At 51.9% G+C, this 17,819-nt stretch overlaps 2 protein-coding genes across 4 annotated transcripts in view; one reads left to right on the forward strand and one right to left on the reverse strand.

The window, feature by feature from the left end:
- The first annotated feature begins 907 nt into the window (after positions 1–907).
- SIGLEC11 (sialic acid binding Ig like lectin 11) lies at positions 908–10,154 on the forward strand. Of its 2 annotated transcripts, none has more exons than XM_086690497.1 (9): positions 908–1,105; positions 1,198–1,578; positions 1,979–2,263; positions 2,469–2,516; positions 6,373–6,630; positions 6,715–7,005; positions 7,261–7,357; positions 7,671–7,752; positions 9,565–10,154. In XM_086690497.1, exons 1-9 carry the CDS (start codon positions 1,069–1,071, stop codon positions 9,754–9,756), a joined length of 1,671 nt encoding a protein of 556 aa, XP_086546623.1. In that variant the 5' UTR covers positions 908–1,068; the 3' UTR covers positions 9,757–10,154. The 2 variants fall into 2 exon arrangements, with proteins under 2 accessions (XP_086546623.1, XP_086546622.1); XM_086690496.1 differs by having other exon boundaries at positions 977–1,105; positions 7,266–7,357; positions 9,565–9,714.
- A 5,200-nt stretch (positions 10,155–15,354) lies between these two features.
- The window catches only part of VRK3 (VRK serine/threonine kinase 3), a 34,196-nt gene continuing 31,731 nt past the window's right edge, over positions 15,355–17,819 (reverse strand). For both annotated transcript variants that reach the window (XM_086690502.1, XM_086690501.1), the window contains exon 15: positions 15,355–15,726. The gene's annotated coding sequence lies outside the window, so the exon portion shown is untranslated. The remainder of the gene's footprint in view (positions 15,727–17,819) is intronic.

Below are 17,819 nucleotides of genomic sequence, written 5' to 3' on the forward strand. Positions count from 1 at the left end.
AGGCATGCAGGGAGGCTGAGTGCCCTTGGGGAGCGGGGTGGGCACTGGGTTCTCTTCTTTGTCTCTGTATGTAGCAGATGTTTGCCTGGTGAAAGAAAGAAAGACAGACAGAAGGAAAGAAAGAAAGAAAAAAGAAAAAGGGAAAGAAAGAAAGAAAGAAAGAAAGAAAGAAAGAAAGAAAGAGGAAAGAAAGGAAGAAAGAAAAAGAAAAGAAAGAAAGAGGAAAGAAAGAAAGAAAGAAAGAAAGAAAGAAAGAAAGAAAGAATTCTGAGAAAGAAAGAATGAATGAATTCTGAGAAAGAAAGAATGAATGAATTCTGAGAAAGAAAGAAAGGAAGAAAGAAAGAAAAGAAAGAAAGAAAGAAAGAAAGAAAGAAAGAAAGAAAGAAAGAAAGAATTCTGAGAAAGAAAGAAAGAGGAAAGAAAGGGAGAAAGAAAGAAAGAGAAAGAAAAGAAAGAAAGAAAGAAAGAAAGAAAGAAAGAAAGAAAGAAAAGAAAGAAAGGGAGAAAGAAAGAAAAAGAAAAGAAAGAGGAAAGAAAGAAAGAAAGAAAGAAAGAAAGAAAGAAAGAAAAGAAAGAAAAGAAAGAAAGAAAGAAAGAATTCTGAGAAAGAAAGAAAGAAAGAAAAGAAAGAAAGAAAGAAAGAATTCTGAGAAAGAAAGAAAGAAAGAAAGAAAGAAAGAAAGAAAGAAAGAAAGAAAGAAAGAAAGAATTCTGCCTCTAGTACCTCACCTGGAGCCCTTACTCACTGACTCCCCCGAGAGCCGCCACTGCCAGGACTGTCCTCCCCACCCCCCCACCCCCGAGGCTGGAACAGGGCTCCTTCCCTGTTGAGGCCCAGCCTTGAACCCTTTCTGCCCTGTTGCTGCCTTCTGTGAAAGGAGAAGTTGGAAGAAGGGATTCTCCAGGACATTGTGGTTCCCTTCCCGCGGTTCCTCTTCTGTGGATGGTCATTATCCACTTCTTCCCCCACAAGAAGCTTCCTGTTGGAGCTTCCTTCCAGGACAGACAGGCACGCCTAGAAGCCAGACCGTTCGGTGGCGGGCCCAGCCCCCGGGGACCCCAGAGATGCTGCTGCCTTTGCTGCTGCCGCTGCTGTGGGCAGGTGAGTGGGTTGAGGGCCGGGGTGGGGGGTGGGGGGTGGGGGCGGGCAGGGGCTTCGCGTGTCACTGTCGCTGAGCCTCAGTGTGCCCCCAGGGTCCCTGCAGGAGAATCCTGGATACAAGCTGCAGGTGCAGAAGTCCGTGACGGTGCAGGAGGGCCTGTGTGTCCACGTTCCCTGCACCGTCTCCTACTCGGGGGTTCGCAGGAGCCCCTCTGCACCTGTTTACGGCTCCTGGTTCCGGAAAACCTACAACTCCAGAGGGGATGTTCTCATGGCCACAAACAACCCTGCCAAGGGCGCAAAGAGGAAGAACAGATTTTCATTTCACCTCGCCAGAGACCCTGGGGACAGGGACTGCTCCCTGAACATCACAGACGCCCAGAAGGGAGACAGTGGAAAGTATTATTTTCAACTGGACACAGGTTCCATGAGACACAGTTACCAAAGTGACCTGCTCACTGTGACTGTAAGAGGTATGGAGGGGCCCCGAGAGTCCATGACAGGGATGGGGGAGCACGTCTTCGAGGGCAGACATGGGCCTCCTGCTGCTCACCTTTTTTTTTTTTTTAAGTTTATTTATTTATTTTTGAGAGAGAGAGAGAGAGAGAGAGAGAGAGAGAGAGAGAATCCCTAGCAGGCTCCGCACTATCAGCGTGGAGCCCTGCCCAATGTGGGGCTCGAACCCACAAACCGAACCGTAAGATCATGACCTGAACTGAAGTCAGATGCTTAACCAACTGAGCACCCTCCCCAGGCGCCCCCGGTGCTCACCTTTAAGGGGGGAACAGTGGAGCGTGGTCAATTTAGGGTTGGGGTGCCTCTTTCAGAGGCACACACAGAGGGGTCCCCTCTGGTCTCATGTCTCCTCTCCAGCGCTGACACAGGCCCCAGATATCCATATCGAGGAGCCCCTGGAGTCTGGCTCTCCCAGCCACCTCACATGCTCTGTGCCCGGGGCCTGTGATGGGGTGACGCCCCTCACCCTCTCCTGGATGGGAGCTGCGCTCAGACCTCCGGGACCGGACCTGGAGGCCTATAACTCCTCGGAGATCCTGCTCACCCCCCGTCCGCAGGACCACGGCACCAACCTCACCTGTCATGTGACCTTCCCCAGGGCTGGTGTGAGCACCCAAAGCACCATTACGCTCAACGTCTCCTGTGAGAGTGGGGGAGGGGGGAGGGGGGCAGGGGCAGGACTCAGTTGTCTGCAGATGCCTGCGGGGCGGGGCAGGGGGGCTCCGAGGGGCTGCAGGGGGGACACGGGACTTGTCTGTTTCTATTTCCATTTCTGCGTCTCCTGGGGGCGGGCGGCGGGGGAAGGGCCAGCTTTGACTCTATTCCTCTCTGTGTCTCTCTGTCCTAGATGCTCCACAGAACTTGACCATCGGCATCTCCCGAGGAAATTGCACAGGTGGGTCCAAGGGCCTCGAAGCCAACCCGGGAGGGCCAGGGTGATGCACAGCGAGAGCAGAGTCCGGAGGCTTCCCTTTCGCTGTGTGACGGATTGTTTTTGCTTACTATTCATTAGCCGCAAAGACAACTTGTCAAATACGTGCACGTTATGGAGAATCACCACAAAATGAACACCTTGGTGGTCAGTGATGAGGTTGAGGTTAAGAACTAGATGGGGCGCCTGGGTGGCGCAGTCGGTTAAGCGTCCGACTTCAGCCAGGTCACGATCTCGCGGTCCCGGAGTTCGAGCCCCGCGTCAGGTTCTGGGCTGATGGCTCAGAGCCTGGAGCCTGTTTCCGATTCTGTGTCTCCCTCTCTCTCTGCCCCTCCCCCGTTCATGCTCTGTCTCTCTCTGTCCCAAAAATAAATAAAAACGTTGAAAAAAAAAAAAAAAGAACTAGAACAGGGGCACCTGGCTGGCCCAGTCGGTGGAATGTGCAACTCTTGATCTCAGGGTCGTGAGTTCAAGCTGCACATTGGGCATAGAGGTACTTAAAAAAAAAAAAAAAGGAACAGCAACCCCACTTTTGGAACACCCTGAATGCTCCTTCCTAATTTCAGCCCCTTTCATCTGGCCTCAGAGAAAGCCATCACACGGGACGCTGTGTTATCATTGTTTCTACTTAATTTTACTTTATTTTTTAAATGAACACATCCACGTATCTTCCTTTTTTCTTTCCATTTTGCCAAATATGTTGGAATCTCTACGCGATGTTTGCTTGCCAGTGTTTTTGAAAGCTTATGTGACACAGGACTGAAACATACGTGTTCCTCTCTGACGTCTGAGTTATCTTTTTAAGTTGAAATTCAGCTCCCATCCCATGAAATCAGCCCTTTCAAAGTGAGCAAGTTCGGTGACATTTAGGACATTTGTGATGTTGTGAAACCACCGCTGTATGTAGTTGCAAGGCATTCTCGTCACCCCCCCCCCCAAAAAGCCCTGTACCCATTAGCAATAACTCCCTATTTCCCGCTCCCTGCAGCCCCTGGCCACTAATCAACTTTCTTTGGCCGTGAACTTGCCTTTTCCGGATATTTTATATAAATGGAATCTTACAGCATGTGGTCTTTTGGTCTCGCTTCTTCCACTTAGCATGATGTTTTCTTTTATATATGCATCTATCTCTATCTCTGTCTCTATCTCTATATCATCTATATCTATAGATAGATTTTTTTAGGGGCATCTGGGTGGCTCAGTTGGTTAAGTGTCTGACTCTTGATCTTGGCTCAGCTCATGACCTCATGGTGTGTGAGTCTGAGCCCTACATCAGTTTCTGCGCGGACACTGTGGAGCCTGCTTGGAGTTCTCTCTCCTCTCTCTCTCTCTCTCTCTCTCTGCCCCTATTTTAAAGTGTATTTATTTATTTTTGAGGGGGAGGGCAGAGAGAGAGAGAGGATCCCAAGCAGGCTCCACACCATCAGTATGCAGAGCTGGACTCAGGGCTTAAACCCACGAACCACGAGATCATGACCTGAGCTGAAGTCGGACATTCAACCAACTGAGCCCCCCAGGCGCCCCTCACGTTCCATTTTCAACAGGCACTTGAGTTGTCCACAGTTTTCAGTTTTCATGATAATGCCACTTGGAACATTCCCCTTGTCAACAGAAGAGCCTTTCTTTAAGGCACGTAGATTTTTCAGGGATCTTGCGACGATGCAGCTGTGACTCAGGAGGCGTGTGTGGCCTCTGGTTCTGCATTCTTTTTTTTGTTTTTTATGTTTATTTTTTTAAATTTTTTTTAACGTTTATTTATTTTTGAGACAGAGAGAGACACAGCACGAACGGGGGAGGGGCAGAGAGAGAGGGAGACACAGAATCGGAAGCAGGCTCCAGGCTCCGAGCCATCAGCCCAGAGCCCGATGCGGGGCTCGAACTCGCGGACCGCGAGATCGTGACCTGAGCTGAAGTCAGACGCTCAACCGACTGAGCCACCCAGGCGCCCCTATGTTTATTTTTTAGAGAGAGAGCATTGAGGTGCGCATGAGCGTGAGCAGGGGAGGAGCAGAGAGAGAGGAGGAAAGAGGATCTGAAGCTGGTTCTGTGCTGACAGCAGGGAGCCTGATAGGGGGCCTGAACTCATGACCATGAGATCATAACTTGAGCCAAAGTTGGAGGCGTAAGTGACAGAGCCATCCAGGCGCCCCATGGTTCTGCCTTTCTAACCAGCTCCTGGAGAGTGCCAGGGTACCCCGGGGGGATGGGACTGTAAATTTCATGCCCAGGAACAAAACTGTGGGATTTTAGGGACGTGTATTTCAATGTTACTAGATAAGGCTATTACGGAATAGCTCTGGAAGGCCACACAAGAAACTGGCAATAAATGTTGCCTTTGACAAGAGGAATTTGCTGCCTGCAGGTTAGTTAGCATGGAAGGGAGACTTCTCTGAGAACACCCCTTCCTCCTTTGTGACTTTTAGAATGCAAAATGTGGACACCCCACTCATCCTGAGACAACTGGGGGAAAGGAGGTGAAGAGGCAGGGGTCAAGTCCTGAAGAGCCTTGAAGGGTTTGGTATTCGAAGTTTGGGCACTTGAGCCAGGGGTGTTCAGCGGCTGGGGAAAGAGAGAGAAGTGTAGCGAAGGGCGTGTGCCTTGAAGAAGCCAGTGTCCATCAGTGGATGGACAGATAGACACAACGTGGCCCATCCATGCAATGAACATGCTTCTGCCATAGAAATGAGTCCAGCACTGGGGCGCCTGGGTGGCTCAGTCAGTTAAGCATCCAACTGTAGATTTCTGTTCAGCTCGTGACCTCACAGTTCGTGGGACCGAGCCCTGCAACGGGTTCTGTGCCAACAGCACGGGGATTGGGATTCTCTCTCTCCTTCTCTCTCCGCTCCTTGCCTGCTCTCACATGCGCTTGCTGGATTGCGCGTGCTCATTCTCTCTCAAAATAAATAAATTTTTAAAAAAGAAAGAAAGGGAGTATAACGCTGACAGGTGCTACAAGGCGGCGAACCTTGGAAACATCATACCGCAAGGCACACAAAAGCCCACAGTGGCATATGATTCTATTTGGATACAATGTCCAGAATAGACAGATCTGTGGAGACAGAAAGGTTAGGAGTTGCCAGGGGCTGGGGGACGGGAGCAACGGAGGAGGCAGCTGAGGGGTTGCTTTTTTTGGGGGTGATGAAAAAGTTCTGAAACTGATTGTGGTAATGGTCACCGCAGGACTCCTTTTTAAGTGGTATATACATGGAATTGCATGGTATGTGAATTATATCACAATAAAGCTGCTTAAAAACTACTTGTGAGGGGCGCCTGGGTGGCGCAGTCGGTTAAGCGTCCGACTTCAGCCAGGTCACGATCTCGCGGTCCGTGAGTTCGAGCCCCGCGTTGGGCTCTGGGCTGATGGCTCGGAGCCTGGGGCCTGTTTCCGATTCTGTGTCTCCCTCTCTCTCTGCCCCTCCCCCGTTCATGCTCTGTCTCTCTCTGTCCCAAAAATAAATAAACGTTGGAAAAAAAAAATTTAAAAACTACTTGTGGTTGGCGCGCCTGGGTGGCTCAGGTCATGAGCACGCGGTTCGTGAGTTCGAGCCCCGCGTCGGGCTCTGTGCTGACAGCTCAGAGGCTGCTTTGGATTCTGTGTCTCCCTCTCTCTCTGCCCTCCCCTGCTTGCGCGCGCGCGCTCTCTCTCTCTCAAAACTAAATAAACATAACACACACACACACACACACACACACACACACACACACACAACCTACCCGTGGAGATCCCTTCCCAACTTATGGAAAATGGAGAGGAGAGAGAAATAGGCCTCGGCCCTGGGCTGGGGGTGCTCACCCTCGCTCTTTCTCTCTCTTCCTCCAGAACTGAAATACCCGGGGAATGGCTCATCTCTTCCAGTCCTGGAAGGGGAATCTGTGTTCCTGGTCTGTGTCGCCGACAGCAACCCTCCAGCCACACTGAGCTGGGCCCAGGGGAGCCGGACTCTAAGCCCGTCCCAGCCTTGGAAGCCCGGGGTCCTGGAGCTGCCCCGAGTGGAGTCGGGCCACGAAGGCGAATTCACCTGCCGAGCTCAGCACGCTCGGGGCTCCCAGCACGTCTCCCTGCGTCTCTCTGTGGTCTGTGAGTGTGGGGACCCCCGGGGGCGGGACGCCCGGGGCCTGGGGAACAGAGGCGTCGCTGACTCTGCCCCTCCCCGCCCTGCAGGCCCCCCGCGGCTGCTCGGCCCCTCCTGCTCCTGGGAGGGCGAGGCGCTGCGCTGCACCTGCTCCGCCCGAGCCCGGCCGGCCCCCACCCTGCGCTGGCGGCTGGGGGAGGGGCTGCTGGAGGGGAACCACAGCGACGCCTCCTTGACCGTCACCTCCAGCTCCGAGGGGCCCTGGGCCAACAGCTCCCTGAGCCTCAGGGGGCCGCTGCTCTCCGACCTCAGACTCGGCTGCGAGGCCCGGAATGAGCACGGGGCCCAGAGCACCGACGCCGTCCTGGTGTTGCTGCCAGGTCTGGGGGCTGTGGGGGAAGGGTGGGCAGAGACGGGGGAGAAAGGAGTCTGCATCCTGGAGAAGACGGTCCGGGTGGGCGTGGGGCCGGGGTCTGGATGGGAAGGGGTGAGAGAGAGGAGGAAGGAGGGGGGCAGAGTCCGGGTTTTCTGCAGGTTGGGGGATGAAGAACATGAGAGCCCAAGTTTGCGGGAGGCAGGGGCACAAGCGGCCTGGGGCTTGGAGGGGACTCACCGGAAACCTCACTCCTCTGCAGCGCAGCCTCTGCTTGGGGGAGGATTCGTTCTGGCGGCTGCCGGGGGTGCTGGTGTCGCTGGCCTGCTCGGTCTCTGTCCTTGCCTCATCTTCTTCATGTGAGAGTTGTCCCTGGGAGAGAGGGCGGGTGCGCGGGATGGAAGGGGTCCGCGTCCTACGGTCCCAGGCGGCCCCAGCGGGAGGAGCCCTGGTGGTGCCGAGGCTTCGAGATCGGGGCACTGGGGCAGAGAATCAAAGGAGGGCTGTTGCCGCCCTGATCACGCCTGTTTGCGCGGGTCGGCGGGCTCCGTGCGTCCCCTCCTCCGGCCGTGCTCAGACTTGCCGGCCTCTTAAGCGGGGGGGGGGGGGGGGGGGGGGGGGGGGGGGGGCAGTAGCTCACTCCAGGCTGACAGGTCCCGGCCTCCCCCGCAGAGTGAAGACCCGCAGGAAGCAGGCCCCAGAGACAGCAGCTGGCGGCAAGGAAGCTGCCTGCACGTTGGGTCCCATCTCCTGGGTGAGTGCTGAGCCCTCTGTCCGTCGGGGTCCCATGTGGCCACCACCCTGGGATGGCCACGGCCACACCCTAGAAGACTTAGATGGTCATCGCGCTCGGACAGGCTTTTGGTCTCGGGTCCCCATCAACTCAGTCACCCAATCCAGCCACATGGGAGTCGCTTGCCCCTCTGCTCTCCGACTCACCTTGCGGAGCCAAGGACCAGCACAGCCTGTCCAGCTTCCTGTGGACACCGGACCCTCCCCACCCCCACCTCCTCAGGTCTCTCTGGACCCCGGACCCACTTTCCCTTCCTTCCTCTCTCTCCTCCCTAACACAGGATGCCAGGGAGATCCCACCCCGCAAATAAGTATTGCCAACTACAAAGTTCAGGGGTCCCCAAGACACTCTCAGCTTCAATAGCTCACCAGAAGGACTCCGAACTCACTGAAATCTGTTAGACGCCCACCAGGGAAGCTCACCCTGGCCGTGTGGAGGTTTGGTGACATAGGCATGGAGCCCCTGTATGGCTAATCTTTGTTGTTGGTGTCCAGCCCTCTAGAGGTCAAGCCGATACTGTGTGGCCCAAGGCCTCACCAGAAATCACGTTGTTAACATAAGCTGTTTGGGGCGTGGTGAGCGCTTGACCGCACAATGTCCTTTGATTGAAAAAATATATATATTTATTTTGAGAGAGAGAGAGAGAGAGAGAGAGAGAGAGAGACAAGAGTGCAAGTGGGGGAGGGGCAGAGAGAGAGAGAGAGAGGGAGAGAGAGAGAGAGAGAGAGAGAGAGAGAGAGAGAGAGAGAGAGAATGCCAAGCAGGTTCCGCACGGTCAGCACAGAACCAGACGCAGGGGTCGATCCCACAAACCGTGAGATCATCAAGACCTGAGCCGAAATCAAGAGTCAGATGCTGGGTGGCTCAGTCAGTTAAGCATGTGACTTCGGCTCAGGTCATGATCTCCCTGTCCATGAGTTCGAGTCCTGCATCGGGCTCTGTTGACAGCCTGGAGCCTGCTTCGGATTCTGTGCCTCCCTCTCGGTGCCCCTCCCCCACTCGTGCTCTGCCCCCCCCCCCCCTCTCTCAAAAATGAATAAACATTAAAAAAAAAAAGAGTCGGACGCTAAACTGACTGAGCCACTCAGGCGCCCCAACATTGGTTTTAATTGATTTTAATGTCTGTGCTACAATTTTGTTATAGAGTTTGCCTAAATTTCTGAGATGTGGAGTGGTCCCTGAGGGCAGTTCAGTTCTTCGCAAATCCCTGTCCTTTTCACACTACCCACCCCATTTCTGTGCATCCTATCTCAATTTGCTATTAGATAGTAGTATAACTGACCACTACGTTAATGTCAGTGCCCCCTACTGCAAGCTAGTGGGAGGTAATGGATGATGTCTACTTTGTTCCCCATTGAGTAGCCAGGGTCTGACACGGGACAGCTCTTCCATAAGGTGGCAGGAACTGGGGCCAGAGACACCTGGGCATTCATCTTGGCCCTACCAACAACTGAATGTGTGATTTGGGAATATTTACCTAGCCTCGGTTTCTCCACCTGATGAATGGGGCTAATAGTGCCTCCCTGATGGCTTGTGGTGAGGCATCTAGGAGCCTGGCAATTGATTACCAAGGGCGAGACATTCTTACTCTCACGTATTTATTGAATGAGTGAGTGAATGAATGAATGAGTGAATGGGGGCTCAGCCAATGCTTGTGGAATGAATGATGAAAGACTAAGTGGTTTCCAGCTTCCGGGCTTGCTCGTGGGTCCCCCTCGCTATCTGCCAGCTCCCGTTATCCTAATTTGACCCCCTTCTTTCCCCTCCACTCAGGGTTCCCAGCATGAGGATTGGTCAAGCACCCCCCTAGACCACCCGCCCCCAGCCATGGCCGCTCCCACCTCGGAGGAGGGAAAGGAGCCCCACTATGCTTCTCTCACCTTCCATGGGCTGAAGCCCTGGAACCTTCCGGACCCGGAGGCCACCAGCACCACGGAGTATTCAGAGATCAAGATCTGCAAGTGACGCCTCCAGCCAGCTCCTGCAACCGCTGGCTAGAGGGCGCAGGGCTTCTCAAGAAGGGACACCTCCGGGACAATTCCTGAGTGAATAGTTTTCCACAGAAACGGGTCGCCAACCGGTGTGGTGTGTTGGCGTTCACCTGTGTGGGGATGGGCAGAGCTGGGCTCACATTTCAGCCAGTCACCGATAAATTACAAGCCGGTGCAGAGAGAGCACTTTGCCCGAGGTCACGGGCTCTTCCCAGGGTAACCGACCTGGTCAGGAGGATTCCTGACCCGCCCTCCGCCCCGCCCCACTCTGAGCCTGCTTTCTGGAAAGCCAACTTGTGTATTGTCACCACACGGAAAACCATTCCCGGATTTTCTGCAATAAATGACAGGTTATCTAAATTATATACCCTCCTTCTTTGTACGTCCCGGATGTTTTTGGTTCTCCTTAACAGTTGTTTCTTCTTCTTGTAGAATTCGCTTATGGGATTCCTTGCGGTTAGGATCTGTGTTTCATTTACATTGTAAAATGTGTTCACCTTAAAAGAAAAACTGCCAGCTTCGTTACCAGCAAAAATGGGTTCGTTGGGGAAGAAAAGAGAATTGCAGTTGTGGGCACACAACTTGCAACAAAACCGTAGGTGAGTCTAGGGAAGGGAGAGGCACACGTTTAATGGAGAAAAGGGGCCAATGGGGGAAGGCTTGGAAGTATGCTGGCTTCCCATTGGCTGAACTTTGGGGGCAGGGGTGGGGATAAGAAAAGCCTCTCCGCTTCCCACTGGATTAGTAGAGCAGTAGCCCCATGCAAGGCCCACCCCGCGCAAGGTCAGGTCGGCCTCTTCCGGTTGGGTCTGCAATTGACTATGCGTGGCAGTGCATTAGTGCTCTCGCGGCCAAATCCTCCCGACTTCACTGTAGCGCAGTTTCTTGCTATTAATTTTCACTATAGTTTTTACAGTGGTCACATCCAATTTATTTTTTTCCATTGAATGTCCGTTTAATTTGTTCTACTGTGTCCATTAATGAGAAAACGCGCTCAATCTTAGCATTATGGGCCAACACAGTGAACATGGGTTGACATAAAGTTAACGGTTCTTTAAATTTGATGTGTCGCGGCGCCTGGGTGGCTCAGTCGGTTAAGCGTCCGAATTCAGCTCAGGTCATGATCTCGCGGTTCGTGAGCTCGAGCCCCGTGTCGGGCTCTGTGCTGACAGCTCAGAGCCTGGAGCCTGCTTCGTATTCTGCGTCTCCCTCTCTCTCTCCCCTCCCCCGTTCATGCTGTCTCTCTGTCTAAAAAAATAAACATTAAAGAAAAAATTAAAAAAAATTTTTGATGTGTCAATGGGCACCTGGCCGGTTCAGTCAGTGGAGCATGTGACTCTTGAACTCAGAGTCGTGGTTTCGAGCCCCATGGTGTAGAGATTACTTAAAAATAAAAATCTAGGGGCTCCTGGGTGGTTCAGTCGGTTGAGCGTCCGACTTCGGCTCAGGTCACGATCTCGCGGTCCGTGAGTTCGAGCCCCTTGTCGGGCTCTGGGCTAATGGCTCAGACCTGGAGCCTGCTTCCGATTCTGTGTCTCCCTCTCTCTCTGACCCTCCCCCGTTCATGCTCTGTCTCTGTCTCAAAAATAAATAAACTTAAAAAAAAATTTTTTTTTAAATAAAATAAAACTCTAAAAAAAAAAAGTGCTGTGTCGAATTGTATCTTTCACGGCACAATTTGCTTTGCTGCATCTCTCGATCAATAACTTTTAAAAATGGTGTCTCCTGAGAAAATAAGTGCATTTATTCTCATGTCATACCCCTTCTTCAACACTATATAGGAGGATTCCATTTGTTCCCATGCTGGGGGTTAGTGACATTAATGTAAAAGAATAAAATCCTTCAGGGATAAAATCGTTTTGAAAAGGGCATCGTGGAAATGCAGGAACTATCCACTTCAAGTCAGAAATTCTCTTCCTGTTCTAAGTAGTATCTCCTTTAAGAATAGCATTGACACAGGGTGCCTGGGTGGCTCAGTCGGTTAAGCGACCGACTTTGGATCAAGTCATGATGTCAAGGTTCGTGAGTTCGAGCCCCGTGTGGGGCTCTGTGCTAACAGCTCAGAGCCTGGAGCCTGCTTCGGATTCTGTGTCCCCTCTCTCTTGGCACCTCCCCTGCTTGCACTCTGTCTCTCTCAAAAACAAACATTAAACAAAAAATTTTTAAAAAAGTGTTGGCACATAAAGAGATAAATTTTTCATCAATTCTTTCTTTAACACATTCAAGATATTCTTGTAAACATGGAAAAAACACTTGGGACACGTGGGTGACTCAGTTGGTTAAGCATCAGACTCCTGATTTTGGCTCAGGTTCATGAGTTTCAGCCCTGCATTGGGCTCCTTGATGACAGCATGGAGCCTGCTTGGGATTCATCCCCCCACCCCCACCCCAGCCCCACCTTGTGCTGCCCCTCCCCCACTGGCTCTCCCTCTCTCAAAATAAATAAATAAACCTAAGGAAAAAAAAAAACCCACAGAGAACTTAACATCATTTTCTGTTCTTTCAATTGGCATAATCCTATTGCTAACCAGATATCGGGTATTATTCTTTTAATTTTTTTTTTTCAACTTTTATTTATTTTTGGGACAGAGAGAGACAGAGCATGAACGGGGGAGGGGCAGAGAGAGAGGGAGACAGAATCGGAAACAGGCTCCAGGCTCCGAGCCATCAGCCCAGAGCCTGACGCGGGGCTCGAACTCACGGACCGTGAGATCGTGACCTGGCTGAAGTCGGACGCTTAACCGACTGCGCCACCCAGGCGCCCCGGTATTATTCTTTTAAAAAATATTTTTTCAATGTCTATTTTTGAGAGAGAGACAGAGCATGAGCAGGGGAGGGGCAGAGAAAGAGGGAGACACAGAATCCGAAGCAGGCTCCAGGCTCCGAGCTGTCAGCACAGAGCCCAACGTGGGGCTCAAACTCACAAACTGTGAGATCACGACCTGAGTTGAAGTCGGACGCTTAACCGACTGAGGCACCCAGGCACCTCAAGAAAAATATTTAAGCAAAGAGAAATGCTTTGTCCTTCTCAGATGCCTACTGGGGCTGTTCTTGGAGACATACTACATACCTGTGTGTATTGAAGGCTCAGAGGTGTCCTGCAGTAAAAATGATTTAAAAAAACCTCACCACCAGCACCTGCACCACAAACATCTAACTCTGGGCCAGGGTCTAGTTTGGGGGCAGAGGCGAGGCATAGAGGACAAAGGGTGGGCTTCAGCCACCATCAACCACATGGTGGCATGTGATTTCTACTCCCCTGGGCCATGTGATTCTCATCTAATGCCGATGACAGCACCCTCCTCTTTCAGAGGTTGGGGGACAAGCTGCCAAAACACACAAGGTCAAGGACAGGGCTCTGCAGACAGACAAAGGCAGGATCAGAGACAATGTGGACAGTATCCTAGATGAGAAATCCTCTCGCTGCCTGAGCAGCACCGGGTCCTGGCTGGCTTTGCTCACTCAGAGACGAGGGCAGAGGACAGAGGGGCTGCCGGAACTGGGCAAGTGCGTTGAGTGGCCAGAGGATGGGAGGGCCAGGTGCTGACATTGAGACCGTCCTGTTACCTGATTTGGGGCCCTGAGGGGCAGCTGATGTCCCTGTAATGTTGCGGACTCATGAACAAAGAGAGGTTTTGAGCAGGAGATTTTCAGATGAGTTTTCTTTCTCGTTGAGGAACATCCCCTTCTGGAAAGCGCTACACACGCCTGCTTTCACCCAGGAAGTGATCATCAGTCTGCCAATCTCCCCTGCCTGCCTTGGTCAGGCAAGAATCAGGGTGAATTAGAGCAGGCTCCTCCCCGACCCGGCCTCTGACCTCCCCATTCCAAAGTAATGGTGGACGATTCCAGATCTTTAAGACCGAGTCTGGGAGGTGAGCGTACCCTCCCTGTTCTGAATCCCTTCCAGTCTAGCCACTGGCCGGGCTGCCTCTGAAATCTCTCCCCAGGCCCTCTCTTCCTCCAGCGTCGGCCACTGCCTGGGCCTCACTGTCCCAGGGGGGCGGCTGCGCCAGCCTCCTCCACACTCTCTCTGTCCGGACTCTCTGTAAAGGTACCCCCGGCCCTGGGCCCCTTGGTCTCCATCACAGCACCATGTCTTTTCTCCAGCATGTGGAGCACAACTCAGTCATCTCATTTAATGCCTTCCCCTTCCACTGGCCTGGAGGTTCCACCAGCTCAAAGACCTCGGTGTGTCTTGTTCATCAGGATCCTCTGTGCAGCATGATGTGCGTCACGCAGCACAAATTCAAGAAATACCTGCTGAATATTTGTTGAATTAGAGGAAGGATCAATGTATGGATGGGAGAATGAGGGGATGGAGGAATGGATGAAAGGTGGGTGGGAGGGTGGGTGATGGAACAGTATATGGAAGGATGGATGGAGAGATGGAAGAATGACTGGGTGCATCAACAGATGGAGGGATTGGCAGGTGGATGGCTGGATGGCTGGATGAATAAATGGATAGGTGGATGGCTGGCTAAATGGATGGATGGCTGGATGGATGGACAAGTGGATGGATGAATAGATGGATAGGTGGATGGCTGATTACATGGATGGATGGATGGATGGATGGATGGATGGATGAATAGATGGATACGTGGATGGTTGGCTAAATGGATGGATGGATGGATAGATGAATGGATGGATGGATGAATAAATGGATAGGTGGATGGTTGGCTAAATGGATGGATGGATGGATGGATGGATGGATGGATGGATGGATGAATAAATGGATAGGTGGATGGCTGATTAAATGGATGGATGGATGAATAGATGGATAGGTGGATGGCTGATTACATGGATGGATGGATGGATGGATGGATGGATGGATGGATGGATAGACGATGGATGGATGGATGGATGGAAGGATGGGGATGGATAAATGGATAGGTGGATGGTTGGCTAAATGGATAGATGGATGGATGGATAAGTGGATGGATGAATAGATGGATAGGTGGATGGCTGATTAAATGGATGGATGGATGGATGGATGGATGGATGGATGGATGGATGGATAAATGGATGGATAAGTAGATGGATGAATAAATGGATAGGTGGATGGTTGGCTAAATGGATGGATGGATGAATGGATGGATGAATAAATGGATAGGTGGATGGCTGATTAAATGGATGGATGGATAGATAAATGGATGGATGAAAAAATGGATAGGTGGATGGCTGATTAAATGGATGGATGGATGGATGGATGGATGGATGAATAAATGGATAGGTGGATGGTTATAAATGGGTGGGTGGGTGGGTGGATGGATGTAAGAATGGTTGGCTGGCTAAATGGATGGGTGGGTGGGTGATGGATGGATGGATGGTTGGATGGATGGAAGAATGGGTGGCTGGCTAAATGGATGGATGAATAAATGGCTGTGTGAATGGGCGGATGGGTGGATGGATGGATGCGCATCTACATGAAACTTTGGACATCTGTGGATATCTATCTGTGGATATCTGTGGATAGAAGGGTGGATAGATGGATGAAAGATGAAAGGGATGGATAGATGGAGAAAAAAGAAGCCAACTTTTCCAAAAGGAGCTTCTTTTGTAGACACTCTACTATCCAAGCTCCAACGAAACAATTTATTACCAAATCATAGTAGTGCCAATAGTAGCGGGAAGGGTGCCGACTGAGGGGGCTGGCTCACCCCTGACCATGAGCTGGGGGTCTTCTCTGTCCACAACCCCAGAGGCTGGTAGGTGACAATGGCTGAAAGGATGAGACAATCGAAAGGAGGAATTCACATTATCTGGAGCCTAACTGCTGGGTTCCCTGATGCTAATCAAGACTGATTCATAGTGATGCTTAAAGAAGCAGCAGGCATGCACATTCAAGGGATCTTTCTAAAAGCATATCTGTGATACTACAGCAGGCCTTGAGTCACATTTCTTGTTTGGGTTTTTTTCTATTTCAAACCATGAGTTGAAAGATCTGGAAGACAATAAAAATGGCTTGTTAGTGTCCTAGTCATTTAAGGAGCACCCATTAAGCCCCTACGGGCACTTTCTAGAGACTGGCAATACTACCACGAACAAGACCTTTGTTGGATTTATGATTTGGGAGAGTGGGTAAAGATGTTACAAATTAACTTCCCTCAAGAAGGGGACAGCGCTGTGCAGAAAACAGGTGAGGTGGTGATAGCGGGTGGGGAAGTGCCTCACTGGGGCAGTGAAGGAAGGCCCAGGTCTGAGCTCCTAGGATGAGAAGGAACCAGTCATTGAAAAATGAAGCGGGGTGGGGAACACCTGGGTGGCTCAATCGGTTAAGTGTCCGACTTCGGCTCAGGCCATGATCTCATGGTTTGTGAGTTCAAGCCCCATGTCGGGCTTTGCGCTGATGGTGCAGAGCCTGCTTCGGATTCTCTGTCTCCCTGCCCCTCTGCCCCCCAAAATAAACATTAAAGACGAAGGGAAAGCGTGTTCCAGACTGTGAGAATGGCAAGTACAAAGGTCCTGAGGTGGGAATCAAGCTTGGCCTGGTTTAGAATGTGAGGGGAGGACAGTGTGGCTGGCACAGAGTGGACTTGGGGGGTCAGCCACGCAGGCCAAGGCAAGGAGCTGCCATAAAGCCAGAGGTGAGATGATCTTCAAATTATTCCAAGGTCACCAGCTCTTTGATTAGCGTCCCCTTATTGAGTCCCTAAGTAAGGGACAAACCTGCTACTTACTCCGTTTCATACCCAAAACATGATGACCCCGGAAGGGGCTGTTGGGTTTCCAGTTTTTGTGGGTTTTTTTTTGATGTTTCATTTATTTTTGAGAGACAGAGAGAGAGACAGAGAGAGAGAGAGAGAGAGAGACAGAGTGCAAGTGGGGGAGGGGCAGAGAGAGAGGGAGACCCAGAATCCGAAGCGGGCTCCAGGCTCTGAGCTGCGAGCACACAGCCCAACGCCGGAGACCGGCAACCGCCTGGAGGGACAGGGTGGGTGGGCGAGGGGTGCGGGAGGGTAGAGGGGCCACGGGGACAGCTAGGGGTATGGCGCATCTGTGTAATGAGCTGGAGTGACAGGCAGTGGGCAAGCTCCACGGGTGGTCAAGGTCATGCCTTTGCTTTCGCAGGGACTCTATGGCGGGGGCCGGCTGTGCCTCGTGGGGTGCTGCGTGGTGCCCCCAGCCTCTACCCACTCGATGCTGGGGGCACCCTTTCCCCAGTTGTGACAACCAAAAGTGTCCCCAGATACCCCCTACGGGCAACATGGTCTCCCTCTGAGGACCGCTGACTTAGACACACACTGAACTTTGATTTCGGGCAGCCACGAAGACAGACGTTACAGCTCCCCGGACAGGGCATGGCCTCGGGGAAGCCTCTCTTCAGAACACGTCCATACAGCCTTGCCAGAATTAACTGTCGGCTGAACTTAGTTTCATTTTGACCTTCCCTGAAGTTCTGTGCACTCCCACCCAGGGCTAATGGGAGTGTAGACAGGTACGGCCCCGCTAGAGAGGATCCAGTTCTCGCAAAAGAAGAACCCCATGCACAGACACGCGTGCACACCCCAGCGAGGCCTGTGCACGCAGGTGTTCAAGGCAACGTGGCTTGTAAAACAGAAACCAAGCAAATGCCAGCCACTGGTCATAAAGAGTATCCTTCTGGGGCACCTGGGTGACTCGGTTGGTTGAGCGTCTGACTCTTGATTTTGGCTCAGGTCATGATCTCACGGTTCACGAGTTTGAGCCCCAAGTTGGGCTCTGCGCTGACAGCATGGAACCTGCTTGGGATTCTTTCTCTCTCTCCCTGCCCCTCCCCCACTTATTCTCTCTCTCTCACTCTCAAAATAAATAAATAAACTTAAAAAAAAAAAAAAAGAGTATCCTTGCAATCCACAACGGAATACGGTGCCTCCATAAACAAGGTCATGGGTGTTCTGTGCTGACACAGAAGGGCCGTGAGACAGACCGAGAAGCGCAGGGCAAAGTGCATCACTGGGAACAGAACCAGCGAGGTTTGTGATGGGGGCGGGGGGGGGGGGCAGGTGGCGCCAACCCACAGGACAGCGGAGGCTACAGGTGGATGGAGAGAGGGAT

This window comes from Puma concolor, chromosome E2 (assembly GCF_028749965.1).
Source record: "Puma concolor isolate L17-30 chromosome E2, mPumCon1.1.hap2, whole genome shotgun sequence".
Classification (NCBI taxonomy): Eukaryota; Metazoa; Chordata; class Mammalia; order Carnivora; family Felidae; genus Puma; species Puma concolor.